The following is a 25,667-nucleotide window of genomic DNA, read 5'->3' as shown; positions in this document are numbered from 1 at the left end:
ACAGAGTCCCAGCTGGGAGCAAGACATGCTGGCTAAGAAGAAAAATGAACTCCAGGATCAAGTGTTCGAGCCCAACTTTGTCTTGGAGCTACAGTATCAGCAGCCACAGAACACTTCAGAGATATGGGCTGGCACTTAACATTTCTTGTGCACAAAGTTGAACCAAAGATTTGGGGAAGATTTGCTAGGTTTGTGTGAAAAGAAGCTGGCTGGCTTGGAGTGTTCTAGCGGGTAAGACAAGCTCAGGAATTTCTCCAACTATTTAAAAGCTAAGTCAGCCTCTGTCTGGGATGGATTCTTTCTTGTTTGTTTATTTCTGAGGCAGGTTCTCATGTAGCCCAACCTGGTCTCAATCTCCCTATGTAGGGATTGTAGTATGTATTACCACACAGGGCTTTTTTTTTTTTTTTTTTTTTTTTTTTTTTTTTTTTGAGACAGAGTTTCTCTGTGTAATAGCCCTAGCTTTCCTGGAATTCACTTTGCCTGCCTCTGCCTCCCAAGTGCTAGGATTAAGGTGTGCCACCATTGCCTGGCACCACACAATGTTTCATGTGGTACTGGGGATCAAACCCAGGGCTTGCACATGCCAGGTAAGCACTCTACCAATTGAGCTATATTCCCGGCCCTTTTCTTTGTTTTTAAACCACATGCTTCTCCAACCGAAAGCTGATTCATTCCATGGAGTCTGATTTCATAGAGAGAACCAAATAAATGTCTTATCTTTCAGGAAAACTGCACCAAGTCCATGACACTTACTGGAGGACCTGCAAAACACAAGCAGAAGAGCCACTGTCAGCGTTGAAGGGTTCCCTCCCTATCCTCCGCACAGCCCTGGCCATTCCCTACCTCATCAACTCAAGGTTTCAGTGGGGTCACAGTATTGCTCATAAGGGCCTTGCCAACGAGGGTCAGCCACAGAACAAAGAAGAGATACTTTCATCCCTGGAGGAGCCTGGGTGGCCGTATGGGAGGCAGTGATGGGGTCATATGTTCATTGCATGAGGCTGGTTGGCACACATTCATGTTACATTCTAGAAAACTAAATATGATTAAATCTTGCTCATCCAATGAGCAGGTTTTTGGGTTTTACCAGGGAGGAGAGAGGTAAAGAGGAAAAAGCATTTTGGGTAGAGGGAAGAGGGGGGGTGAAGGCATGTGATAGGGTCACCACAGGCCAACTCTGGGGCTGGATGTGCACAAAGAGATTGAAGGAACAGTCTAGAAATTATGGTAGTGTCTATGACGAGTCTTGCCCACAGAAGGTAACTGATGCTGACTCTGGAGTCTGAACATGTATGTGCATGCTCACTCACATGCACACCTACACTCAAGTACACACACATACACAAACACACAATACTTGAAAAAAATTGTGCCTATATTGAACAGGCTGTTGTCATTATTCTCTAAGTATAGAAACACTTTGCATCTCATTTACATTGTCTCAGGCACTTTGAGATGATTTAATGTATCTGTAAGGATGTGTGTAGGTTATATGCAAATATAAAGTCATTTTACATAAGGGACTTCAGTGTTGGTGGGTCCCATGGGTGGAAAGGATGGCTAGAGTCAGTTAAGGGGCAGGGCATCTGGAAGATGGTGTCTCAATTCCCCAAAGAAATGTACCTCCCACAAACACATGCTTGCACCAAACCTGCAACTCCTGTTCCCATCACACCTCAGACCATACCCCATAGGATGAGGCAGCTCTTGACAATCATGGGAATAAGGAGAATGTATGTCTGCAAGGCTGATCGTGAGCTGGGAGCCTTGTGGGACCCAGCAGTGGGGAAAAGTGTAAAGAGCCCTGCCTAGCAGAGTATTCCTTCAACAGACACTTAGAAAAACAAAACAAAAAACAAATGAATAAATAAAAAATAGGGGGCCTATCCTGGCTTGGCTTGCTCAGGAAGGGGGCTCAACTGGTTCTTGGGGGGGCCCCAAAATGAATTATCAGAGCTAGGTAGGGGCATTAAGGAGAGAAGCAGAGATGGAAAAGTTAGGAACATGCTTCCAAATCCCTGAGCTTTTCCTGAGAAGGAAATGGAGCAGGGGAGGGAGGGAGGGCCAGCCAAGTACAACGTCTGTTTCGATGTTATGGAAAGAGGAGGGCTTGATGCTATGGACAGTGCGGGGAACCACTGAAGATTCAACATGGATGAAGGCTGCAAGAAAGGAGTAGACACTGGGGAGCATGGCCGCTATCCCTGGCAGATCCCAGCAGTGGTGTTAGGAAGATGTGAGAATCTGGAGATGTTTGGCAAGGAGGAGAGACAGGAGTTTCTGACTGATGGGTGGTGGGAGAGGAAGGTAGGAGATAAGGTCAAGATTTTTGACTGGATATTCTAATATTCCCACCAGTGGTAGTAGAAGCTATGTTTTCCCTTAGTCTGGGGCTGAACAGGGCACAGGCAGCATAGACTCTGAACTTACAGTGATTGACCTTGCTTCCTGTCTTCCAGAGAAGACAAAAGCCACTGGAAAGACTCACTGACCATCCTCTGAAGACTAGATGAACATGTCTGTCTCTGCCTGTCCATGTGCCTGCCCCTGGACCCATTCTCCTATTCATGCCTCTCAGGTTACTGGAGGAACTGACCTTCTCCAATTAAGGCCAGCTTTCCCCTTGGCCTCTCCTGGACTGACTGACATCTGACAGGTTCCCTAATGCCCACCCAGCTTAGGGTCTGGCAGGCACACACACTGATAAATAGGCAGAAAGAGTCAACGGCAAGAAGGGCAGGAGCTGACTGTTGGGCCAGCATCTCTGCTGAGTCCTTTGCACTTGACTTTGTTATGGAGTTTACTGGCTTGGCACAGCTGCTAGAGGCAGATTCTGCGGTCTGTAGCAAGTGGGTAACTTAAGAGAGATAGCTTGGGAGGGGACATGGTTTAGGTCATCCAGGGGTCCCTGCTTAGAAAGTGATGCTGGTTCAGGTCCCCCAATGGACCACATGGTGACCCCCCGAGCCTGGCTCCACAATGTGTTTTGCTCTCTGACCCTTGGGCACACAGCTTTCACACATATGCTCTAATCCCCAGAATGTGGGAGCAATTAAATGCAAGCCAGATGACTTGGCCTGAGGAAGTAGGGGGTTTGGTGAGTCTCAGGACTGTCTACAGAGTGCCTGTGGCCTGCCAGGGCTTCTCAATCTGGGAGCCATGCTCACCCACACCGTGGGGGTGAGGGTAGGAGGGACTGACTGCCTGGGTGGGTGAGCTGCCTGTTTGGTGCTGACAGGTGGGTGGTGGATCTGGGAGCCCACCCTGTGCATCTGGAGCTTTTTGGCTCCTCCAAAGTCAGTCATTTCCCTAATGTCTCCCAAAGGTATGTTTGATCTTCCTGCATAGTATTGCTGCTAGTCTGGCAGGGCCTGGCCCACACGGTGGAAGTGGTGGCTCTCCTTTGGCCTGAGGGTGCTAGAGTCTCTGTCCAGGTTCCCAGCTCCACAACTGTTACTGTTGTCTTAGACTTGGCTATTTGTCTGCCCATTTCCTGCACTCCTTGGTTGAACAGGCTTTCTGCCTTGCTCATATATTAGCTAGTTCCAGTGTGGTCCCACAGCCAGGATTTACACCCGTAGAAATCAGATCTTTCCCTGTACGAGCTCAGGAACCTTCTGCTACGTTTCTAAGTACTCTCTAGGGAAGAGAGTGAGTGACCCAAGGGTTTTTAAATGAGTTTGTGTGTAGATGGAATAATGCTGAGGCGAACTCTGAGACAGTGTGATGAGGGGGAGAGTGGGATAGGCGTTTGTATCTGTGAATGTGGTGAATACCCATGTCTGCCTTTCTGGATGTTGGGGAGGACTGAGGAAGATGGTGTGTGTGTGTGTGTGTGTGTGTGTGTGTGTGTGTGTGTGTGTGTGTACTCACATCCATGTGAAGTGCCTAGAATAGCACTAGCCCAGGAGAAACTGAGCAAAGGCTGGAATTAGAACATGTTCTCTTTCACATACATGCAAGTGTGTGCATAACACATACTGCACACATGCACACATATGCACATAGACCTCAGGAAAAATAAGAACAGCTGTCAGTTTTCCACTTTATAATTCACATTGAAGCACCCATGGCCCCAGGGCCTGACTGGACCACAGAGTAAAGATGCTCTTATTTAAATGGCACTCTAGAGAGGTTTTCAGCCTTTTGCTGAAATTGGAACATCAGGTACAAAATCTCATCTCTGGAATTCGGTGTCACACAGGGTTGCCTAGGGAGGAGGTTGGCCCAGGCAATTATATCAGACATTGTGCTGTGTTTCCCAGTGGCAAACTAGGCAGGAGTAGGTGAGAACTCCATGCTATTTGGACCAGATGGACCTGTGATGCTGCAGGGCAGATTGGATGCCGTCCAGGGAAAGGCTTTGATTGGGAGAGACTAAGGAACCAGTCCCAGGGATGGCAGGGGGTGTTTGTGGTAGGATAACATTCCAGTTAGATCCTGTCCCAGCACTCCAAAAGTGCCTTTCTCCCAGGGGCACAGGAAAAGGCCTGCTTTGCATAGTGGAGGGTGACAATGCCAGGATGTGCATGTATGTGAAACTATCTAGAAACAAACACCAGGACCATCCAAAGTCAACCAGAGGGGGACATCTGCTCTGTGTGGCTCTCGCTGGCTCAGAGAAACACCTCCCATGAGGGCTGCAGAGGGGAAGGCGTCGCCTCGCTTAGTGGTGGACCTGAGACAAGACAGTGTTTCCCTTGCAGCCTTTTTTCTTATTCTGCAAAATGGGGGTAAGAACATATTCTCATCTCACAGTCCTGCGGGGATTGTGTGAAATGTAGGATTCTGAAGGGTCCAGTATAGAGCTGCAGGTGTGCACGGGCTCTAGGTTGTCTATGCTTCTCAGCTGCTGTGAAAAGTGCTACGATGCACAGGGATGAGCAGATGTCCCCCCGCCCCGCCCCAGTGACTTCGTTTCTTCTGTATATATATACCCAAAGCTGCTATAACTGGGTCATACAACTCTTTGAGGGCACTCCATATTGGTTCCACTATGGCACTTGCACTAAGTGTGGACATCAGCAGCAGCACACGCTGTCTTAGGTCCTTTGGTAACAGCTGTTCCTCTGGGGCGAGGTGATGCGTCCAACAGTTCTGGTTTGCATTCACCTGATGACTAGTGAGGAGAACACTTCCCTAGGCTGCACATTTTTGCTTTTGTTCCCCACTCTTTTATCTTTTGAGAAAGGCTGACCTGGAACTCACTTGAGTTTAGGATCACCCTGCTTCAGTCTCCCCAGTGCTGGGATTATATGCCGACCACACCCAACTGCCACCGGCCATATGCATGTCTGCTTTTGAGAAATGTCATTTTAGATCTGTATCTTGTTTTTGTGTGTATGTGTTCACATGTGTGCTGGTGCATGTGGGTGCTGAAGTCAGCCTCAGGTGTCATTTCTCAGTCAATAGCCATAGTGTTTTAGAAACAGGGGCTTTTCATTGCTTTTTGTGTGTGTGTGTGTGTGTGTGTGTGTGTGTGTGTGTGTGTGTGTGTGTGTACACGTGTGCGTGTTTGCGCATGTTACAATGTCACTGATTCTGCAAAGCTGGCCAGGCAGTTTCAGGGATCTATCTGCTTGTCTCCGTCTCCTCAGCACTGGGATTACAAATGCAGGCCACCATCGAATTTTATGAGTGGGCTGGGGATCAAGTTTGGTTCCTCATGCTTGAGCTGCAAGGGCTTTATTGACTGAGCCATCTCCCTGCCCCTGTAATGGGTTTTTGAGTGACCTGGGGCATGTCATATTTTATCCTGAAAAAGGTGACAGGGTTTCTCATCTTCTTCCAGAAAGGATGTCGGTGAGTCGACAGTAAAAGACAAGGGAGCCTTTGTGGGAAGAAGACAAGAACTGACAGATGAGGCAAGCGTTGGTCAGGGCATGCTGTGAACTACACACGAGGCAGTGCAAAGGGAGCTAGCTCCCAGAGCTCAACACAAACACCCTCTAGCTTCTGGGAGTCAGGCAAACAGAGAAAAGGGAATTCTGGGAACTTATGGGATGGCTTCTGTAAAAGGAAAAGAATCACAGGCCCAGCTCCCAGAAGAGTGGAGCATCCACTGGACCTGTGCTAGCTTTTGTTGGGCCTAGACAGCCTGGGGTCCTTTTGTTGGGGGGGTCTCTCTGTGATGCCATTTAAAGGATGACTGTGTATTCACTAGCCCATGTATTTACATGCTGGATACTGGAGGTGGGTGCAGCCCCAGCCACGGGGTTACAGAATGCTGTCTTAGAGGAGCCACCTGAATTTGATTTCGAGGATAAAGAGAAATGAACATACAGTAGAACCCAGGTAGAGAAAAACACTCCTGGGCCGGGGGAGAACTTGAAGTCACAGAGGTCACAAGGCCCTGGACAGCCATGGGGAGGCTTCCTGTGGGGGACAGGGTGGGTTGTGAGAGCTGTAGGAGGCTGTGGCCATGAGGACAGAGAAGGCAGCAGAGGGATGAGATAAACTGGAGGGGGACATGGTGTGAGAAAGTGAAGGCTCAGGGACCCTGCACAGGAAATGAGAGGCTAGATGCCATCTCCATGTGATGGGGATGCCTAGGAGATGAGAGGGGGTGATGCTGTGTTCAGGGGGTGAATGTATACTCTCTAAAGCCCAAGGGAGGGAGGAAAGGAGAATGCGAGCGAGCAAGTGTTAGTGTCCTGGGGCCTCAGGAATGGGATGGGATGCTATGGGAAAGAGGAGTGAGGGCCGAGGGCAGAATCACTTAGGAACCAAGTGGGATCCAGAAGAGACTGAGATGTCGAGGTCAGCCATGTGGATGCAGAGTGTGTGTGGAAACCAGCTGGAGGCAGTCAGAAGTACCCAGGGTCCAGAAAGACAAAGATATTGAGGAGTAAGCAGTTCTGTCCCCTCAGCAAATCTATGCATGCTCATGGCATCATTGGCTCAGAGAACACATAACCATGAAGCATTTTCTTGAAGTAGCACCAGACATCTAGGGAGAACGAACTCCAACTGCCTATCCATAATCAATCTATCACACTTAAAAATAGAATTTTACCGTCCCTAGGCAGTAAATGTGTCATCTGATGCACAGATTTTGCACCAATCTCACCCACAGCTCTGAATGTTTCTCTTATGTACATAGTTGCCCGAAGCTCATTCAGTTGATCCGAGATTATTAACATCCAACATAGCACATGTCCTGTATTCTCAAACCAGTATAAATGAAGACCAAAGGGGATGTGGGTACACCAGAATTTAAACTGACTTAAGTGTCAGTTTAAGGAAGAGAGGAAGGAAAAGTAGAGAAGGAAGGAAGATGAGGGAAGATAAAAGACAATGACATGTCTTACTGTAGCCATGTTGCCTTTAGCAACTTTGGCCAAGATGATGTCATAGGTGTGAGAAGGTGAGGCAGAGGGAGTCCATGATTCTTAGGGAACAGTGGTCAAGATTTGGGGGGAAAGGGCAAACTATGAGGGACTCCGCAGAGCAAGTTCATTTGGATGCAATGAAGGTAATGGGGGAGTGGCTTTTGGGGACAGGGGAGCCTAGGGTTTGCATGGAGGGAGGTGGTAAAAACCTTCAGCAGGGCCTGGGAGGAAGCCGGATGTACAGGGGAGTTGTGCCCTGTGACGGTCCCATGGCAGACAGCTGCCTGCTGTTTCACAATGGGTGATGAAGAGTTGAGTTTCTAAGGCTGATAGAATCAGGGGGAGGCTAAGGACATAGAGGGGCTAGTTTGGGAATTGTGATTGCCAAGAAGCCAAGATAAGGCAATATCAGGCATGATGGCCCAGATGGTTGGTACTCCAGCTGGGTCCAGGGTTCACAGTGTGTCTCTCAGCTAAGGTTTAGGAATTAAGAAAACTCAACTCACCGGGGTCGCCTCTTCGTCCAGGCTTGCCACGCCGTCCAGGGGGACCTAGACAGGAAAACAAGGATGGATTCATTGAGAAGGAAAGCCAATGTATGTGCACATGGCCTCTGGCTGATGGCTCCCCACCACCGACAGAGCTGGCTGAGCCCACTCATTCATACCCACAGAGCACCCTGCCTGAGGCTCATGGAAAGAGGTGGTGGAGAGACCCCCTCTCTCTTCTGCCTGTCCACACATTCAGCTGTACGTGACAAAGGGGTCTGAGGCACTTGCAGAACACACCGCAAATATCACTTATGTCCCTCTGCGCTGGGCTCTGCCTCCTTATCCACTTCTAAAGTCTGATTGCTCCGCACAAACAGAAAGCTATATGTAGGGCTGGAGAGATGGCTCAGAGGTTAAGAGCACTGGCTGCTCTTCCAGGGGTCCTGAGTTCAATTCCCACATGGTGGCTCACAACCATCTATAATGATATCTGGTACCCTATGCTGGCATGCTGGCATGCAGACATACATGTATATGTATATGCAGGCAGAGCACTGTATACATAGTAAATAAATCTTAAAATAAGAAAGTTATATGCATTTGTTGATGAATCCTTCCTTCCTTCCTTTCTCTCTCTCTCTCTCTCTCTCTCTCTCTCTCTCTCTCTCTCTCTCTCTCTCTCTTTGAGATGAGGTTTCTCTAAGTAACCATCCTGTCCTGGAACTCACTCTGTAGACCAGGCTGGCCTTGAACTCACAGAGATCCTCCTGCCTCTGCCTCCCTAGGGCTGGGATCAAAGGTGTGCATCATTTCTGCCTGGCTTCTTTTTCTTTTTCTCCTTTTTCATCTGAGCTGTGCATCTTTACTCTCAGCACTCTGGAGGCAGAGGCAGTGGATCTCTATGAGACCAGGCTGACCTGCTCTACATAGCGAGAATTTCTCTTGAAAAAAACAAAAACAAAAACAAAAAAAAGCAAACAAAAAACCAAACTGAAACAAAACCAGAACCAAAAATTTTTATTTTATTTGTCTGTATGAGTATATGCACACATGTGTGCAAGAGCTCACAGAGGCCAGGAGAGAGCATCGGATCCCCTGGAGCCTGGGGCTATAGGCAGTTGTAAGCAGCCTGATATGGGCGCTGTAGCTGAATTCTGATCCTCTACAAGGGCAGTAAGCCCTTTTGACTGCTGAGTCATTCTCTAGCCCCTTGGTTGAATTTTGAAAATGGCATTTGTCCTACTTAGGGTTACTATTGCTATGATGAAACACCATGACGGAAAGCATGTTGGACAGGAAAGGGTTTATTTGGCTCATGCTTCCACATCACAGTTCATCATCAAAGGAAGTCAAGGCAGGAACTCAAACAGGGCAGGAACCTGGAGGCAGGAGCTGATACGGAGACCAAGAGGAGTGCTGCTTACTGGCTTGCTCCTTATGGCTTGCTCAGCCTGTCTTTTTTTTTTAAAACCCAGGACCTGCCAGCCCAGGATGACACTACCCACAATAGTCTGGGCTCTCTCATACCAATCACTAATTAAGAAAATGCCCAAATCTGCCAGTGGTGGCACCCGCTTTTAATCCATCACTTGGGAGGCAGAGGCAGGTGGGTCTCTCTGAGTTTAAAGCCAGCCTGGTCTACAGAGTAGGTTCCAGGACAGCCAGAGCTACACAGAGAAACCATGTCTGGAGCCCCCACCCCAAAAGAAATAAAATGTCTCATAGGCTTGTCCATAGCCCATTCTTATGGAGGCATTTTTCTCAATTGACTCCTTCCTCTCTGATGACTCTAGTCCGTGTCAAGTTGACATGAAACTACACAACACAGCATTTTGTATCTGTTTGCCTTCCCTGCTCACTGCATGGCAGGTTCCATGCTGGGGCTTGGGGGTGGCACTGAAAGACACGGTGTGACTGCCTTCCAAGGCATTGCCCTTTTTGCAAAGTCAGCCTCAAAACCCCTCAAGAATTCTCAGAACTACCACGGGGAGATGCAGTGCCGGGCCATTAATCAAGTCTATGCTAGGCAGAGCAGTTCATGGCAGAATTAGAATTGTGTATGTGATGGTTAATACTGGCTGTCAACTAGACACGATCTAGAGTCACTTAGGAGTTAAAACATTGAGCATGGCCGAGGGGGTTTCTAGACTGAGTTGATGGAGGTGGGAAGACCCTCCCTAACCCCATGAGACCCCATCCCATGGCTGGGATTCCAGACTGCAGAGAAAGGAGAAAGCGAGCTGAGTGCCAGCATTCACCTCTCTGTTTCCTGACCACAGATGCAATGACCAGCCACCTCAAATTCCTGTCGCCATGTCTTTCTTGATGCCATGGATTGCACCCCCAAACTGTGAGCTAAAACAAACCCGTTTTGTTGACTTGCTTCTGTCAGGCATTTCAACCCAACAACGAAGAAAGTAATCAACACAATATGCTTCCCTTTCTTTCCCCCTGACTGAGCAGCTGCTCATGGTACATCCTGGACCGAGGAGTTGGTACAGGGCAGAGAAGCAGCCCGGCTCTGGCTCAGAGGGTGCTTCTGGCTCCTGTGAGGGGATACTCTGAATTGGGAGGAGAGTAGGATTCTGAGAGACAAGGATGGAGGAGTGTTCTTCTGGATGGGAAGGGCCCCACAGGGCCATGTTGGATAATGAGACCTTTGCAGTGAGTGAGAAAAGAATACATTTCTTCTTAGCCTTGTGGGCTGAGGGTTTCGGGTCAGAATGGCTGAAGGAAACTTAAGGGTTGAAGACACACAGGTTGAGACTGTTGCTTAGTTGGTAGAATGCTTGCCTAGCATGCATGAAGCTCTGGGCTTGATCCATAGCCCTGCATAAACCAGGCATGGTGGCCATGGTGTGCAATCCAGCATTTGGGAAGAAGATGCAGGAGGATTAGGAGTTCAGAGTCTCCATGACTACATTGAGTTTGAGGACAGCCTGGGCTACATGAAACTCTGTTTGAGAGAGGGGGGGGGGAAGGGGAAGGGGGAGGAAGGGAGGGAAGGAGGGAGGGAGGAAGAGAGGAGAGAGAGAGAGAGAGAGAGAGAGAGAGAGAGAGAGAGAGAGAGAGAGAGCCATAAAACAAGGCAAAAGCACTCTGTCCCATTGCTCTGTGTTTAGGACAGAAACTTCTATTCTATCAAAGACATAGACCCTGGTCTTCAGGACACAGGCTTTGAGGTCTGTGTTTGTGTTGGAATTTCAGCCACACCATGTCAACGTGTTTCTCTGGCAAGGCCCTAAGTCCAGCACCACTATAACAAATAGTTACTTGCACCTGCATGGAATTAAAAGCTTATGGGTTGTCTCTTGGCCAATGTCTGTGGCATATGCACTTGAGTGTGTGGCCAACTGCCTTCTTGACATCTCCATGTGTGCCTCACCATCTCAGGTCACTGTGTGACCTTTCTCTCCTTCCTGTGTGTAGCTGATGGCATCTGAGATCCTTGTGAACCAGCCAGACAGAATAAATCCTAGTGTTTGGTGGCCACTCAGCATCCTTGATGGCCTCATATCCTCTGTGGATGTATCTATTTTTAGGGAAAGAGAGACTGGGGATTGGACCCCCATCAGCATAGATTGAGCCATGTCTCTCTGCTTGTGGAGCAAGAAGACCCAATTTTCTCCCACAGAGCCTTGGGGGCTCATGCCAGGCCACAGAAGGCTGGCTGTGGGGCAAAGGCAAGGAGGCCCAAGTGGGAATAAAGCAAGCTATGTCCAGACCTGAAGCTGAACCAGCATCATGGCATCTTGATGGTCATTGCTAGGCACAAGTATAAAATTCCCTGTCTAGGTTAACGGAGGCCAGATTTGCTTTTGTTGGGGTAGCGGAACAAATGGATTTGTCTGGGTGGTTCCTCTGGGTGTCATGGTTCAGCATCAGGCCCAATAGAGAGGGGTGCAACTGAGTAGGCAGCTTCCCAGGCAGGGTGGGATGCCCTGTCTCCAGAGGCCTTTGTGCAGAGCTCCCAGCAGGCTCAGGCTGGATGTCACTAAGCATGCAGGGTCTATGGGGATGCAGCCTGCCACCCTGGCTGCCACTCACAGAAGAAAGGGCCTAAGTGGAGAAGAAGGGAGCTGCTTGTGAACACACTCCAGGGCTTGTCACAACCCTGTTCTGGAGGCTTCTATGGGATTCACCAATGTGGCCAACAGGTCTATCCCTTATTCTAAGATTCATATGTAAACGCTCAACTTAAATGGAGGCACCATGAACCCCAAATGTTGCCCCCCAGTTGCTTTCCTCACCAGAGTGAAGGCAACACCAGTACCCAGGAAGTTGGCTGGATAGACGGTACCTCCGAGTCCTCTTGTTGCATGTTCCATCCCCTCCTCCCAACCTAGACGGCATCTTCATTTCTCTCTGCTTCCCCCTGCCGTCACACATCTGCCCTTTATGCTCTGCCACCTAGCAGACTCTCATATAGCTGTGTCTCCAGTTCCCAGTCTTGGGTGGGACCAGGGGATGTTGGTTGAGGGAAGGTCGAAGAGATGCATGATGGTAAAGAAGCTTTAGCCTCTTATTTCCTCCCATTCATTCTCTTCATATAACTGTTCTTCAGGTGTGTTCAACATTTTGACACTTCAATGCAATGTTGTCATCTATGAAGTTTATGCTTAATAACTATCCACACAAATTATCAAAAAAATCCCCCCCCCACCCCATTTCAATGCTTTAAGTTTATGATCTCGGCCAGGCAGTGGTGGCGCACGCCTTTAAACCTAGCACTGGGGAGGAAGAGGCAGGTGGATCTCTGTGAGTTCAAGGCCAGCCTGGTCTACAAGAGCTAGTTCCAGGACAGCCTCCAAAGCTACAGAGAAACCCTGTCTCAAGAAACCAACCCCCCCAAAAGTTTATATTTTGTCATATTCAGAGTTATCCTGTCATGTTTTGTCATATTCAGAGTTATCCTGGGCCACAGGCATTCTGTAGACCTTAGGTTGGACAGGCCTGGCAATCCAACAAGCTCCAGGCCTTAAAGCAGACACAATGTGTCTGAGGAGGGGAGTGATTTCTACCCTTGTTTTTCCCCACTGCATGAAGATGGGTGAGACAGTCACACCTGGGCATTGGGTCTTCATGTAAATGTATTCTTCTGCTTCCCCCAGGCACATAGAGACCCAGCAGCTGTCACCTGTGGGTAGATGGCCAGGCCCACGTGCTGCTGGTCATGTTCTCAAGTATATAGCCTTAGTTTGTTTTGGGCTGGAGTTCAGGACCCCACACAAACTAAGACAAGTGCTTTACTGTTGAGCCTCAACTCCAGTCCCTAACCCTTATCTTGAGTATAGAAGAGCAAGGCTAACCCCATGGGAAGCAGAGGTCTCTTCCATGTCCCTAATTCCTGCCCTTTTGCAAACCTGAGCATCAGCAGACAAGAGCTGAGCATTCCAAAGCTACTACACAGGCTAGGGGTGGGATTGCTCTATGCAGTCCTGAGGTTTCTGGTGTGACACATGCCATCCAGGGCCCCACATCAAGGCTGAATAACTCAGGATGCCTGTGGCCACATTAACCAACTCCAGGAATTCAAGGGCAGACACAATGGAAATTTTTCTTTTTAAGATAGAATCTCATGTTAGCTCAGGCTGCCCTTGAACTTGCTATATAGTTAAAGATGACCTTGAACTGCTTATCCTCTGTCTCTACTTTCTGAGTGCTAGGATTTATGGGCATGCACCACCATATCCAGTTTACGTGGTGCTGAGTGACAGAGCCCTTGTGGAAACCAGGCAGGTGCTCTACCAGCTGAGCTACATCCCCAAGTCAAAAGGGGACAATAACATAGAGATTTCTAATGCAGAAATTTTATCTTTGCTTGGTCTGGGAAGTCATACCATTTACTAACACCAAAGGGGGCCCTGAGCCCCAACACACTTCCCTCAAGCTTGAGTCCCTAAATCTCCCTACCTCTACCTTCCATAATGACATTTTCATCAGCACCTGACGTATTGGTGGCCTCTTGTAGGGCAGTCACTCATCTAGCTGGGCTGGACAGAGAGTCAGTGACCAGGCTACTCCCTGGCCCTCAGCCCCAGTGCCAATCTGATCCTCTCTCCTGCCAGTTTCACAGGGCAGGGGCTTTTGTGTAGTTTTCATAATTGAATCTGTTTTTCAGCTCCATGACAGGCTTTCTTCTCTCTCCACTCTTTTCTCTCTACAGATGGGGCTAAGACTCAGAGAAACCAAGAAATGGTCCCAGACACAATAGCCAGATGTTAGAACAACTTCCTTCCTGCTTAAGGCAGAGTCACATTCCATTCTCTGGGGTGAGTAAGCATGTGTAGCCCATATCAGAAGGAGGTGGTTCTGACTCATGCTACAACATGGATGACCCTTGGGGACATTAAACAAGGCAGTTACAAAAGACTAAAAATTAAAAGATCTGGGGAGATGGCTCAGTTAGTAAAATGCTTGCCATGCAAGCATGAGGATCTGAGTCTGGTTATCAGGACCTATGTAAAAAGGCAGGTGTGTTGATGACTCAGAAACCACATGAAGAGCTAGGTGGTGATGTGTACTTATCATCCCAGTGCAGAGGAAGAGGAGACGGGTGGATCCTTGGGACTTTCTTGCCAGCCAGACTAACTGGTGAGCTACAGGTCAATGAGGAACTGTCTCAAAAAATCAGGAGCTCCAGTGGTTGAACTGGTGCCTAACTAGAAACTTAACTCTTATTGACTAGTGTGCATGATTTTGGAAGGTGCCCTGCACACTACTGGAGGAGAAAGGCAATCAGAATATCACCAAACTACAAACACTGTGATCTACAACAGTGACCTGCTTGCAGGATATGTTGGTGCAATACTCGCACAAATGTTTTGGGAGTCACCAACCACCTTTTTTCAATTAAAGAAATGGATTTAAGACCCACTCTATGAAATGGAACTCATACATGACACTGACAAAGTGGCCAAGAATCTGAGACTAGATAGGCCATGGGCCCAAGGGAAAACCTGCTATTATTCTGCTAAAGGAACATAGCAGTAAAATTATTCCTAATGACATTTTGCAATACCTATAGACAGTGCCTCATTCAATCCTTATCAGAGAAGGTTCTTCTTGCAGAAGATGGGAACTAACATAGAGACCCACAACTAGACAATGTGCAGAGAGTAAGATACTTTGGAGCACTCAGCCCTAAATGGGATGTCTCCATTAAAGCCTTCCCCTCATAACTCAGAAATTTATGCAGAAGAGGAGGCAGAAAGATTTCGGAGCCACAGGTGGTGAAAGACTCCCAGGCACAACAGAGATGATGGCACACATGAGCCCACAGAGAATGTGGCAGCACACACAAGGCCTGTAGGTTCAAGCCATATAGGAGTCTCATGGTTGAGGGGGGAAGTAGACCGGGAGGTCCCTGATTTGAGCTTCTAAGACCAAGTCATTAGAAACATGGCCCTAGCTCGATGTGGTGGTACACACCTTTAATCACCACTCAGGAGGCATAAGCAGGTGGATCTCTATATGAGTTCAAAGCCAGCCTTGTCTTCATAGTAAGTTTCAGGACAGCCAAGGCTCCATAGTGATGCCCTGTCCCTCAAACCTAAAACTCAAAACAAAACAAAAAGGCCTCCAAATAACCCCTCCCAAATAAAAACCCTATACCAATCAGCCCCCACACCCCTAGCCCTAGATCATTCTGTTTTCTGAGCCTCAGGCCAGACTAACTGTAAACTCCTTTCCAGCCAAGGGCATCTCCTCTCTGTTAGGCTCGGGCTTGGCCTAACAGTACCCTGCTCCTTGGAGGAATGGAGCAGATGTATGGTGGTAGGTACCCTTGAGGTAGCGATGGGGACCTCCATGGTCTTCCTAGGGAGGCTTGCTGGCTGGCAGACCAGTAGGCTAGCTTAGTCTCAGCCAGATCATGGGCAATAGTGCCATCTGGGAATCAGAATCTCAGCTTCTTCTGCAGAACGAGTTCTTTCCAAAGCTTTTGGGTCTCTGTGGGCTCATTTCCCACCATCCACCACACCCTCCTGTTTGCTGGAAAATCTCTAAGGGGTTTGGGAAGCAGATGCCACAGGGTCCTGGGGTTTTAAGCCACAGCCTCATCATGTCTGTCTGGAACGAGGGATGTCGTCCAGGCTGGTGACAGAGCCTGACCACCCTAGTGACTAGACTGGAGATCTCACATGGACATTGTGCTGTTTAGTAATAAATGAATAGGGCTCACATCAGGAGGGCCTGGGTTGGTGGCTGACCTCGGACTTTACGTTTACAAAGACCTTAGATGTGGACACAACCACTTTCTTCAAAGGAAAGGATGGCACCAGCCAGCTCCAGCAGTCCCATAGTATTCAGTACAAACAAGATGAAGCTGGGACCACTCACAAAATGTTAACTTGGAGCCAATCTTCATCCCGTGATATTAACTCATGAACACCCCATGCCAAACCCACGAGAAAGGCTGTTATTCATCTATGTCCATTTCACAGACAGATAAACAGAGGTACACAGAGATGAACTGACTTCGTGTGGTTACACAGTTAGGAATGTGAGGAGCCATGCTGCCTGGACCATGAGCCTGTACTTCCAGCCACTGCCTGGCTCCCTCTTACCAGGGAGATGTTTGTTATGGGGAAATGATCCAAATAGCCCATGTGCCATATAACCACATCTTGACATTTGTTATTTATTTATTTTTAAAGATGCCAAAAACCACACAAAAAGCAAGTAGCCCAGGGATGGCTCTCAGGCTGATGGACTGAATATCTCATTAGGAGACCACATGCTATGGGCAGTGCTGAGACCTGGACCAACCCCAGGCCTTTGGGGCATACCTTCCTGAAGCCATCCCAAATGCCTGTATTTTTGTGGGCTGAGTTTTGCAATTCCAGACACATTATTTACAATGGTGACACATCAGTCTTGTTTCATACAACCCGCTATGTCCTCTGGAGACCCGAGAGCCATTTGGGAGACCCCAGAGTCCTGGAGGAGGAGCATGCCCAGTGAGTTTAGGGTGGGGAGGCTTGCAGCTTACTTTATGCTGAGCCTGGACAGCCTTCATTTACAGATAAGGAGACCAAGGCCCAAAGGGAAGGTGCTGTGCCCAATGTCAGAGCTAGTTAGGAGCAGGGGTCTAGCCTGCACTACCCTTGCTCTCTTAAGCTCCTCCTTTGCAGGAAGACTTATGCTACAATCATAGGCAAATAATGGAATATCCCATCTAGAGAGCACAGCCAAAGGATTTGGAAGGGATTTGGGGTGCAGCCCAGTTGTTAGAGTGCTTGTCTAGCATACACAAAGCTCTGGGTTTTGATTGCAAGCACCACACAAACCAGGCATGGTGGGGCAAGCCTGTAATCTCAGCAGTGAAGAGGTGGAGGTAGGAAGATCAGAGTCCAACACCACTCACAGATACACAACAAATGTGAGGCCAGCCTGGGCTATGTGAGACCCTATCTCAAAAAAAAAAAATAAGTGGGGAAGGAGGAAGGAAACAGCAAAACAGCATTAGTGAAAGGGACCAGCTTGGTGGTGTCCAGAGCTCTGTGGTAGAACTAGGGTAAGTGCTTTTGATCTCAGAGGTGCATGGGGCACCAAGGGGGACACAGACATTGTTCTGGTGGAAGCCCCAGCTCTCTGGGTTGACAGCATAGACCCTCAGTGTCTCTTTGATTGATGGTGGTCAGGTTGGTGTCTCACACAGGGGTAGTCAAGTGCTGTTGACAACCTTGTACTTAGTCCAACAGTGGGGTTCCTAAAATGTGGTTAGGATTAATATTGTAGAAGATGTTTGTCATCAGTGGGGGCCTGCCTTTTCTGTTCTCCATTTTCCTTACACTTTCCTCTTTGGGTTTGGTGTGGGTCTCTGAACCCTGGCCTTCCAGACTTCCAAGCCTCATTGATTCCAGGTCTCAGCCTGCACAAAATGCAGCAAGACACCTGGCAGCAGGTGGCTCTCAGTGGTCAGAGCCCCTCCCTCCTCCTTGGGTTCAAGCAAGCATCTGCAGAGAGGCTGAAGAGCTTCAGAGTGAGCCGAGAGTCCATGAACCTTTCCTCCCATAGGACTTAAGGTTGTGAGAACTTGGTTGGGAGGGTTGGGGGTTAGGGTCCCAACTGAAAGTGGTGGGTAAGGAGAACTCAGAGAGGAGAGGTGTTGGCTCTCAGAGAGAAAGGCTGAATCAGGTCAACATGAATGTCCAAGGGCCTGGGTCCAGGCAAAGGGAGATGATGCCGGATGCTGAGGCACATGCTACCTGGGCACAGTCATGTTGGTGTGGGCGGCAGGTGCTCATGGGTTTGGGGTCATGGTTCTTGATGTATTTGTGGGAGCACAATGAGTCCCCTCCCCCAAGGGTCCATGGTCCCCTAGGATCCATTTCCTGTCGGAAAACAGGCTCCAGAGAGGCGCACATAAACCAGCACACCCCGAAGATGCCAAATTCCTCAACTCTTCATTCACCCCGAAGCTGTAATCACTGACACATGGGCTCCTGCGCTCCTCTGAATCTAACGAAGGCCAGGATTTACTGCTGCCTGAGAATGGAAGCTTTTTATTTTTATGTTATTTTTTAAAATAACTTAAAAGGCTAGGCCATTCCTATGAGCTTTGACTTTCATGAGAATTCCTCACAAGCTCCCACTGAGTCCTGCTCTGGTAGTTCTAGAAAGGGGCAGGTAGATGCGTAGCTGGAGGCGTCATAGCAGGTGTGGACTCAGGAAAGGACAGTCGGGGAAGAAACTGACCACTCAGTATGCACAACCTGCGTCTGGGTCACCTGGTGAAAGACTTTGGGCTCTTGGCTCTTTGGGTCATAGAGTTCTCCAGGGGAAAAGGGCTCACACTCTGCTCCTCAGGAGTCAAGGAGAACTTCAGTGGGCACTGGGGTGACCGGTATAGGTATAGCAATGACAGAAGAGCTTCCTGGGGAACAAGGGAAGTTAGTCACCCTAACAGACAGTCGTGAAGAGGAGGCTCGGTAATGTCCACTGAACCTCCTTACCCATCTCTAGAGAGGACTTTTGCTCAAGCTTGTCTGCAATTCTCTATCTCGGGGCCTTTGCACAGTCCATATCTTCTGGCTGGGCCTCTCCCCTGCACAGTTTGATGGCCTGAAGGGTCTTGCCCTTAGGGAGTTTCTGTCACATCATCCAGTTTATTTTCCTTCAATCACTTATCTCTACCAGAGTATCTACTTACTTTACTTGCTTATTTTTTTCTTAAAACATGTTTTCTTTGTGTGTGTGTGTGTGTGTGTGTGTGTGTGTGTGTGTGTGTGTGTGTGTTATGGGTTGAATATGGGGTCTTTAAGTATTTATTTATTTTGGGGGCCAAAGAAATGGCTCAGTAGTTGAGAGAATGTATTATGCTTGCCAAGGACCTAAGATTGGTTTCCAGCATCCACATTAGGAGGCTCACAACTGCATCCAGTGCCTTCTCTTGGCTTCCCCAGGTACTGCACCCAAGTCCACCAACCGGGCCCACCCCCAAGCACAAAACTGAAAATAAAAATAAACCTTTACAATATTTTAGTGTGTTGGGAGGGGGGCACTGCACTGCCGGGGCATGTGTGTGGAGGTCAGAGGACGACCTACAGGAGCTGGCTTTCTCCTTCCACCATGTGGATCCTGGGTATCAAACTGAATTTGTCAGATAGCAATATCTGCTAAACCATCTCCCTGGCCCGAATCCAGAGTCTTATGTGTGTTGGGCACACACTTTTACTGAGTTACATCCCTATCCTCATTATGAAGATTGATAACATTTTTAAATTGACACATAATGACTACACATGTCAGGAGGCAAGTGTTCTGTGTCATGATCAGACCAGGGTGACTGGGACACATCCATCACTTCTTGGTGCTGAGAACATGTGGAATCCTCTCTATTAGCGATTTTGAAATGTACAATTAATTTTGTCACCCACAGTCACTCTATGAAGACATGTAATGTTATTCCTCTGGGGCTGGGAGTGTGGCTCAGTGGAAGAGCACTATGGGGGCCCTAGGTTCAATCCTCAGTGTCACACAATCACACAAAACCCCAACAAACAAACAAACAAACAAACAAACAAACAAACCCTAAACATGCCAAAGTCCACTCCCTACAATTAAACCAACGTCCTCAACCAAACCAAGAGGCTCTTCCTCCAATCCAGCTGCAGCCTTGGACACAAACATCCTTTTCCATTCCAATTCCCCTGTCATTTGATCTTCAGTGTATATGGTCTTTCTTTCTCTGGAACCTCATGTTGCTCCTGTTTACAGGCTCCTGGGTATGGTCTCCCAGGGGCCTGACACCCAGACAGAAGCTAGATCACTACTGAGAGCATGTATGACTTCTGTTTTAGATATTGGGACACTGAAGTGCTGGCACTGTCCCCACAAACAAAACAAAACTGCCTGATTGTCAACTTGGCTGGCACACAGCCCTTCTCAGTCAAGAAGTCGGCATGATGCTTAGACTGTATGCTGCAGGGTACCTCTGAGTGTTAGCTAATGTAACTGTCAGGGCAGGTCCAGGGACACCAATGTTCCTGCTACTGACCTCAGGATCGGGATAGGGCTACCCAAGGCTAATATCAGCTAAGTGAGGGAGTCAGTCACACACTCCCCAAAGCTCAGTCCTCCTCTTAGCTAGGCTCTGGGGGGACTCTAAGGAAGCCACTCCAGCTGTGCAGGTCTGAAGATTATGAGTTTTTTTGGGGTTAAGAAGCCAAGAGGAAAGGTTTTGGGGGCCCTTAGGGCAAAAACATCTCATCTAGGTCTCTAGTACCTTTGGGTTATTGCTGTGCACGCTAAAGAGCCTTGAGTGGTTCATGACTTATTTATTTATTTATTTTTTTGATTGCCAGGGTAGACTGGAGGACCAGGCTTCCATAGAAGCTCCCATTGCTGAAAGCTGCTCTGCCTGCCTCAGGCCTGGCTGCTCGGAAGGTAACTCTAAAGCCCCCACTCCCTGTCTTCATTCTTTCTCCTGGAGGTTCCATGTGGCCAGGGCTTGAATCTGCTGTCTCTTCCTTCATGGGATGGCTGGTGGGTAGACCCCTGTGGTCAAACATCTGCAGTTTTTTTCCACCTCCAGTGTTGAGGGTAGAGCCTAAAGCCTCACACAGGCTAGACAAGCATTTTTACCACCGAGTTACCTCCCCTGAAGCACAATTCTCTAAACACATTTATTAACTTATGACTAAAAATATCATACAGTTATATAACATTGTATTAATTCATTTGGTTTATAATATCAGCATTGCAGGTTAAACCCAGGGCTTCATCACTGGATTGCATTTTCAGCCTCTGTTTTGTGTGTGTGTGTGTGTGTGTGTGTGTGTGTGTGTGTGTGTGTGTGTGTGTGTACATGTGAGTGAATGTGCCTGTAGAGGCAAGAGGTGTCAGATTCCTCTGCAGCGAAAGTTATAGGAGGTTGTGTGTCACCTGATGTGGGTGCTGGGAACCAAACTCAGGTGCCCCAGAAGAGCAGTGCACTCTCTTAACTGCTGAGCCATCTCTCTAGCTCCCCACCTTAATTTTTGAGGGGGAGGTCCTTCATTGAACCTGGATATCCCTTATTGAGCTGGGATGGCTGGCCAGTGATGTCAGGGATACGCTTGTCTCTGCCATCCCAGGACTGGGATTGCAGGTGTATGCTACTGAACCTGTTTTTTTATGTGGACACTGCGGATCTGAACATGGGTTCTCATGCTTGGCCAGCAAGCACTTTACCCACTGAGCCATCAACTCAGCATTCCTTCCCCACCCTAACCCCCATGCTGGTTATTCACTCATTGGTATTTATTTCTATCATCGAGACAATTACTACTTTGATGTGCACTTCTGGCAAGGACTGTGTGACCACAAAATCATTCCTCGAAAGGCCACAGGCTCCTCTGAGGCAGAAGCCTCCCCTCCTCCACTCTACCAAGACAGAAAGCTGATCCAGAGAGGCCCAGCCACTCTCTTGAAGCTATCTGACCATGGCAACAGCTCATGCTCAGAGCTGTTCTGCCTCTAGTTCATCAGAGATGGGATCTCAACAGTTCTAGTAGCAGTGGGCCAAGCAGACTGAACCAAAGACCTCATTCCTAATCTCCAAATGAACCCCCAGTCTCTGTCAACATCACCTCATACCCAGGAGCCCCACTGGGTGTGAGTAGACCCATCACACCCATCATTCTTATTTACTGCCCTCAACTACCAAGGGCCATGAATCCTACCTCAGTGAGGGTGTTATGCCTGCTCTGGCATAGTGTATAGGAACTGTGATGTTCTAGCTACTCCATGAGGCAATGTCCGTCTTCCCATGTTTGTAACTTTGAGCAGTAAATAATCTAACCCAGCTCACTCAGTCCAGAAGAAAAGGACCCATAGCCCATCTGTCCCCACTGAGCCGGGTGCTATCTTCTCTGTACACAGGGACAGCTCGTCCCTGCTTCTCTCCTTTTCTCTCTTCTGCCTTGCATTCTCTGCCCCCCAGTCAGGGTGATACTTCCCAACCACAGATCTCATTATGCCGTTTCCCTTACAGCCTGGGGTCTTGCCAATCTTGGAACACAAAGTTGCCTGGCCAAGAGTCTGGCTGAGCTGGACTTCTCTCTGTGGGCTGCTCTGCCCATCCTTGTTTACCTACCCTGATATACTGCTGACCCACCTGGTCCAGACGCAATACACCCACTGAGCTATTTCACTTGGACCTTCAGTTTCCATTCTCCTGCCTGTTGCTAGGAAAAACTCCTCCCCATTCTCTGGGAGCCAGGTAGGACATGGAATTGTGTCATCTCCTTCCTGGCTGCTCACCCTTGTTTGCCCATCTGTCTAGACCATGAGCCCTACAGAGCAGGAAGCTCTTGGATTTACTCTGATGTTCTCTGGGTGCCTCTTGCTAAGCTGGACCAAAGTGGATGGTCACCAGTGATCATGTAAAGGGGCTGTGGGTTCCAGGGTGCCCAGCAGCAGCTTGGGTTTGGGTGCTGACTTTGTTCCTTGTCAGTGTTTCACACCTGCCATTTCTCTCCTCTGCCCACTGGTGGTGAGGGTTGGGAGATGCCTGTTTGTGAACCAAGGGTAAACTGCTAAAGTCCCTCTAGGACTGGAAAGCACACTTGAGTGGATCTAGCCCCAGTAAACTGCTCTTAACCACTCCCTGGGGAGAGCCCGGAGACCCCAGATAATTAGCTGCATGTGTGTGGGAGACAGGCCTGTTTTTTTTCCCAAGGATTTATGAGCAGGGGGTATATTCTCACTGGCCTCCATCTCAGGAGAGGCCCTCTGAAACACTTGCTGAATATTCCATCAACAGTGGAGCCCATATGCTCACAGTAAGCCTGCCTGACATCGTCATCCGCCATATGTTTCTTGTCTCCTACGCATTTTAGCACCGGCTCTGGGGAATGCCTGCACAGCTAAGCGTCCCTAAACACAGCTCTGAAAGGAACACTTATAATTTACCCTCATGAAAGCCGCCACTGCGCTTTCCAAACATACTTGGAAGTAGATTCAAAGTTTATTTAGAAAGAACTCCCTTTTCCCTCTCCTCAGTAGACTGTGAGAGAGGGCTTATGGGTACTTTCTCCCAGTCCTGGCTCACGGGAACCTAGGGAAAAATTCCTTCAACTCACAGACAAGACACACTTAGAAAAGACCAAGAAGGTATAAAAAAAGTCAGGTCATCTGTCCAGTGGGGCATTTCTCCAACTCACATTCTCCATCTCTCTCTTTTCTTGAACTCAGAGCCAAACACAGCAGGCAGGTGATCTGTAAAGAGCCACTCCTGGACCTTGTCCTTCCGTTCCTCATCTGTGGGCTGATGGACCATCCTCTAACTACTTTTCTTCCTTCCATTCCTCATCTGTGGGCTGATGGACCATCCTCTAACTACTTTTCTTCCTTCCGTTCCTCATCTGTGGGCTGATGGACCATCCTCTAACTAACTTTCTTTGGCTCCATCATATTCTCTGACATTGTCACTTTGCATCTGTTTATCCTGATAGAGAAAACTGTTCGACATTTATTCTAGGGTTAGTGAATCTATCTACACGTTAGTCCATCCATCCACCAATTTATCAACCTTTCTTCATTCATCCTTTTAACCATTTATGTATCTACCCATCTGTCCAGTCATTCATTCATTTCATCCATCCACCCGTCCATCCATTTGTCATCTATCCTCCTATCCACCTATCATACACTCACCTGTCTCTATCTGCCTATCCTTTGATTTACAAGTCTTTGTTTATTTGTGCTTTTGGCCATCTCTCTCTCTGTCAGTCCATCTATCTCTCCATTCATCTGTCTGCCATCTATTCTTCCATTCTCCCACCCACCCATTAATTTATCAATTCTTACTCATTCATCTTTTTGGCCATTCATCTGTCTGTCCATCCACCTATGTGTCCATTGGTCCATCAATCCATTGGTCCATCCACCCGCCTACCCATCCATAGAGGATGCATTGATAACCCACCCTGTGCCTGGTGCTTTACCAGGTCCTGGGGATACCTCAGTGAGCACATTTCAATCCTTTAGGCCAGCACTCTGCTGCTGAGCTCAGTCTCCAGGCTGATATTCCAATCCCTGCACTCAGTAGCTCCCAAGGGATCTGAGAGCATCATCAAATAACCAATTACCACATAGCATGGGCATGTAATTAGAGAGATACCGGTGCTGTGGGGGCCTTAGGAAGGGCAGCTGGTGACTTGGGCTTGAACCCAGGCCTGGTGCATGCTAGCCATTCTACTACTGAGCCATAGGCCCACCTCTTGCTTCATGATTAGTCTAGGAGTCCTGTGAAACATGGATTAACATCTCTGTTCTGTAGAGGAGGAAACTGGGCCTCAGGAGAGTTGGGGGACAATTTATAAGAGGCAGAGTCCAAATGCTGCAGTTTGAGGGCTGGTGGTCAGTCTGTGTAGTAGCTGTTAACACTGTGTAGCCCTATGCAGGCATGGTCCAGGGGGTGGCCCTCAGGATAGCATCAGCCAGTGGCATGTCTGATTTCTCTGAAGGTTTCCTGGGGCATCAGGACCCCAGGCCTATTGCCCAGGGGCCAGGGTTCTCTACACACTCCAAATATCCCAGACAATCCTGGCATGAAGCTGCTTTTCCTCTGTGGGAAGCCAAGGGCTTAGGAGAATTCCACAGGCCCTGCAGAAAGGAAGGGTTGACAGCAAAGATCTTGCCCACAGAGCAGGGACCACACAGTGAATTCCAGGCCCTTCATTCTGGTTCCTGCCGAGAGGATAGACATGGGTAAGGTTAGCATCTGGTAAGCTGGTCTGAGTCTCGCTGTCCTGCCAGGAGAGGCCAGCAGGCCAGTCCACATATGGGGTGGGAGGCCATGTGCAACCTGTGGCCTGGGCTCTTTTACAGTCACAGGGAGTGTCTGGAGTCATCCTTCATGCCTCCCTTGCCCACACATCACCAATGAATTACAATTCCTGTCTGTCATCTCCTTTGTTCTTGTCAAACAGCTTCTCCTCACAAACCTATTGCCTCTGACCTCCTCATGAGCCTCCCATCCCTGGGGGCATGTTCTTCCTTTTTAATCTGTGCCTTTGACCCTACTGAAGGCGGCTTTCTAAATCTGTCAGACCATTCTCTTCTAAAGGAACAAACTCAAATCATCTCCTGAGTCTGCAGCACAATAGCACAGAGGCCCAGGTTCAAATTCTGTCTTGGCCTCTGAGCCTCAATTTCCCTATTTGTAAAGTGGGTATAATAATAACTTACCCACAAGGTAGTGTCTTGTTAGCAGGAAGGCTGTATGTGAAGTAAGATTTCAGAAAGGAAGACACTACCCTGCACTCTAGTCTTTGGAAGAGGCCTTTGTTTTAAATGGTACTCAGAAAACAATAGAGTGCAGTTTGGGACCCAACCAAACCCTCGTCCAATC

General features: G+C 48.5%; 1 protein-coding gene across 1 annotated transcript in view; it reads right to left on the bottom strand.

The window, feature by feature from the left end:
• Col23a1 (collagen type XXIII alpha 1 chain) overlaps positions 1–25,667 on the bottom strand; it is a 287,845-nt gene that overhangs the window by 50,734 nt on the left and 211,444 nt on the right. Inside the window, 2 exon segments of the mRNA XM_035448111.1 lie at positions 757–764; positions 7,841–7,885. Coding sequence (XP_035304002.1) covers positions 757–764; positions 7,841–7,885 — 53 coding nt within the window.

This window comes from Cricetulus griseus, chromosome 7 (assembly GCF_003668045.3).
Source record: "Cricetulus griseus strain 17A/GY chromosome 7, alternate assembly CriGri-PICRH-1.0, whole genome shotgun sequence".
In the NCBI taxonomy this organism is placed as follows: Eukaryota; Metazoa; Chordata; class Mammalia; order Rodentia; family Cricetidae; genus Cricetulus; species Cricetulus griseus.
This window is presented reverse-complemented; position numbering and strand designations above follow the sequence as displayed.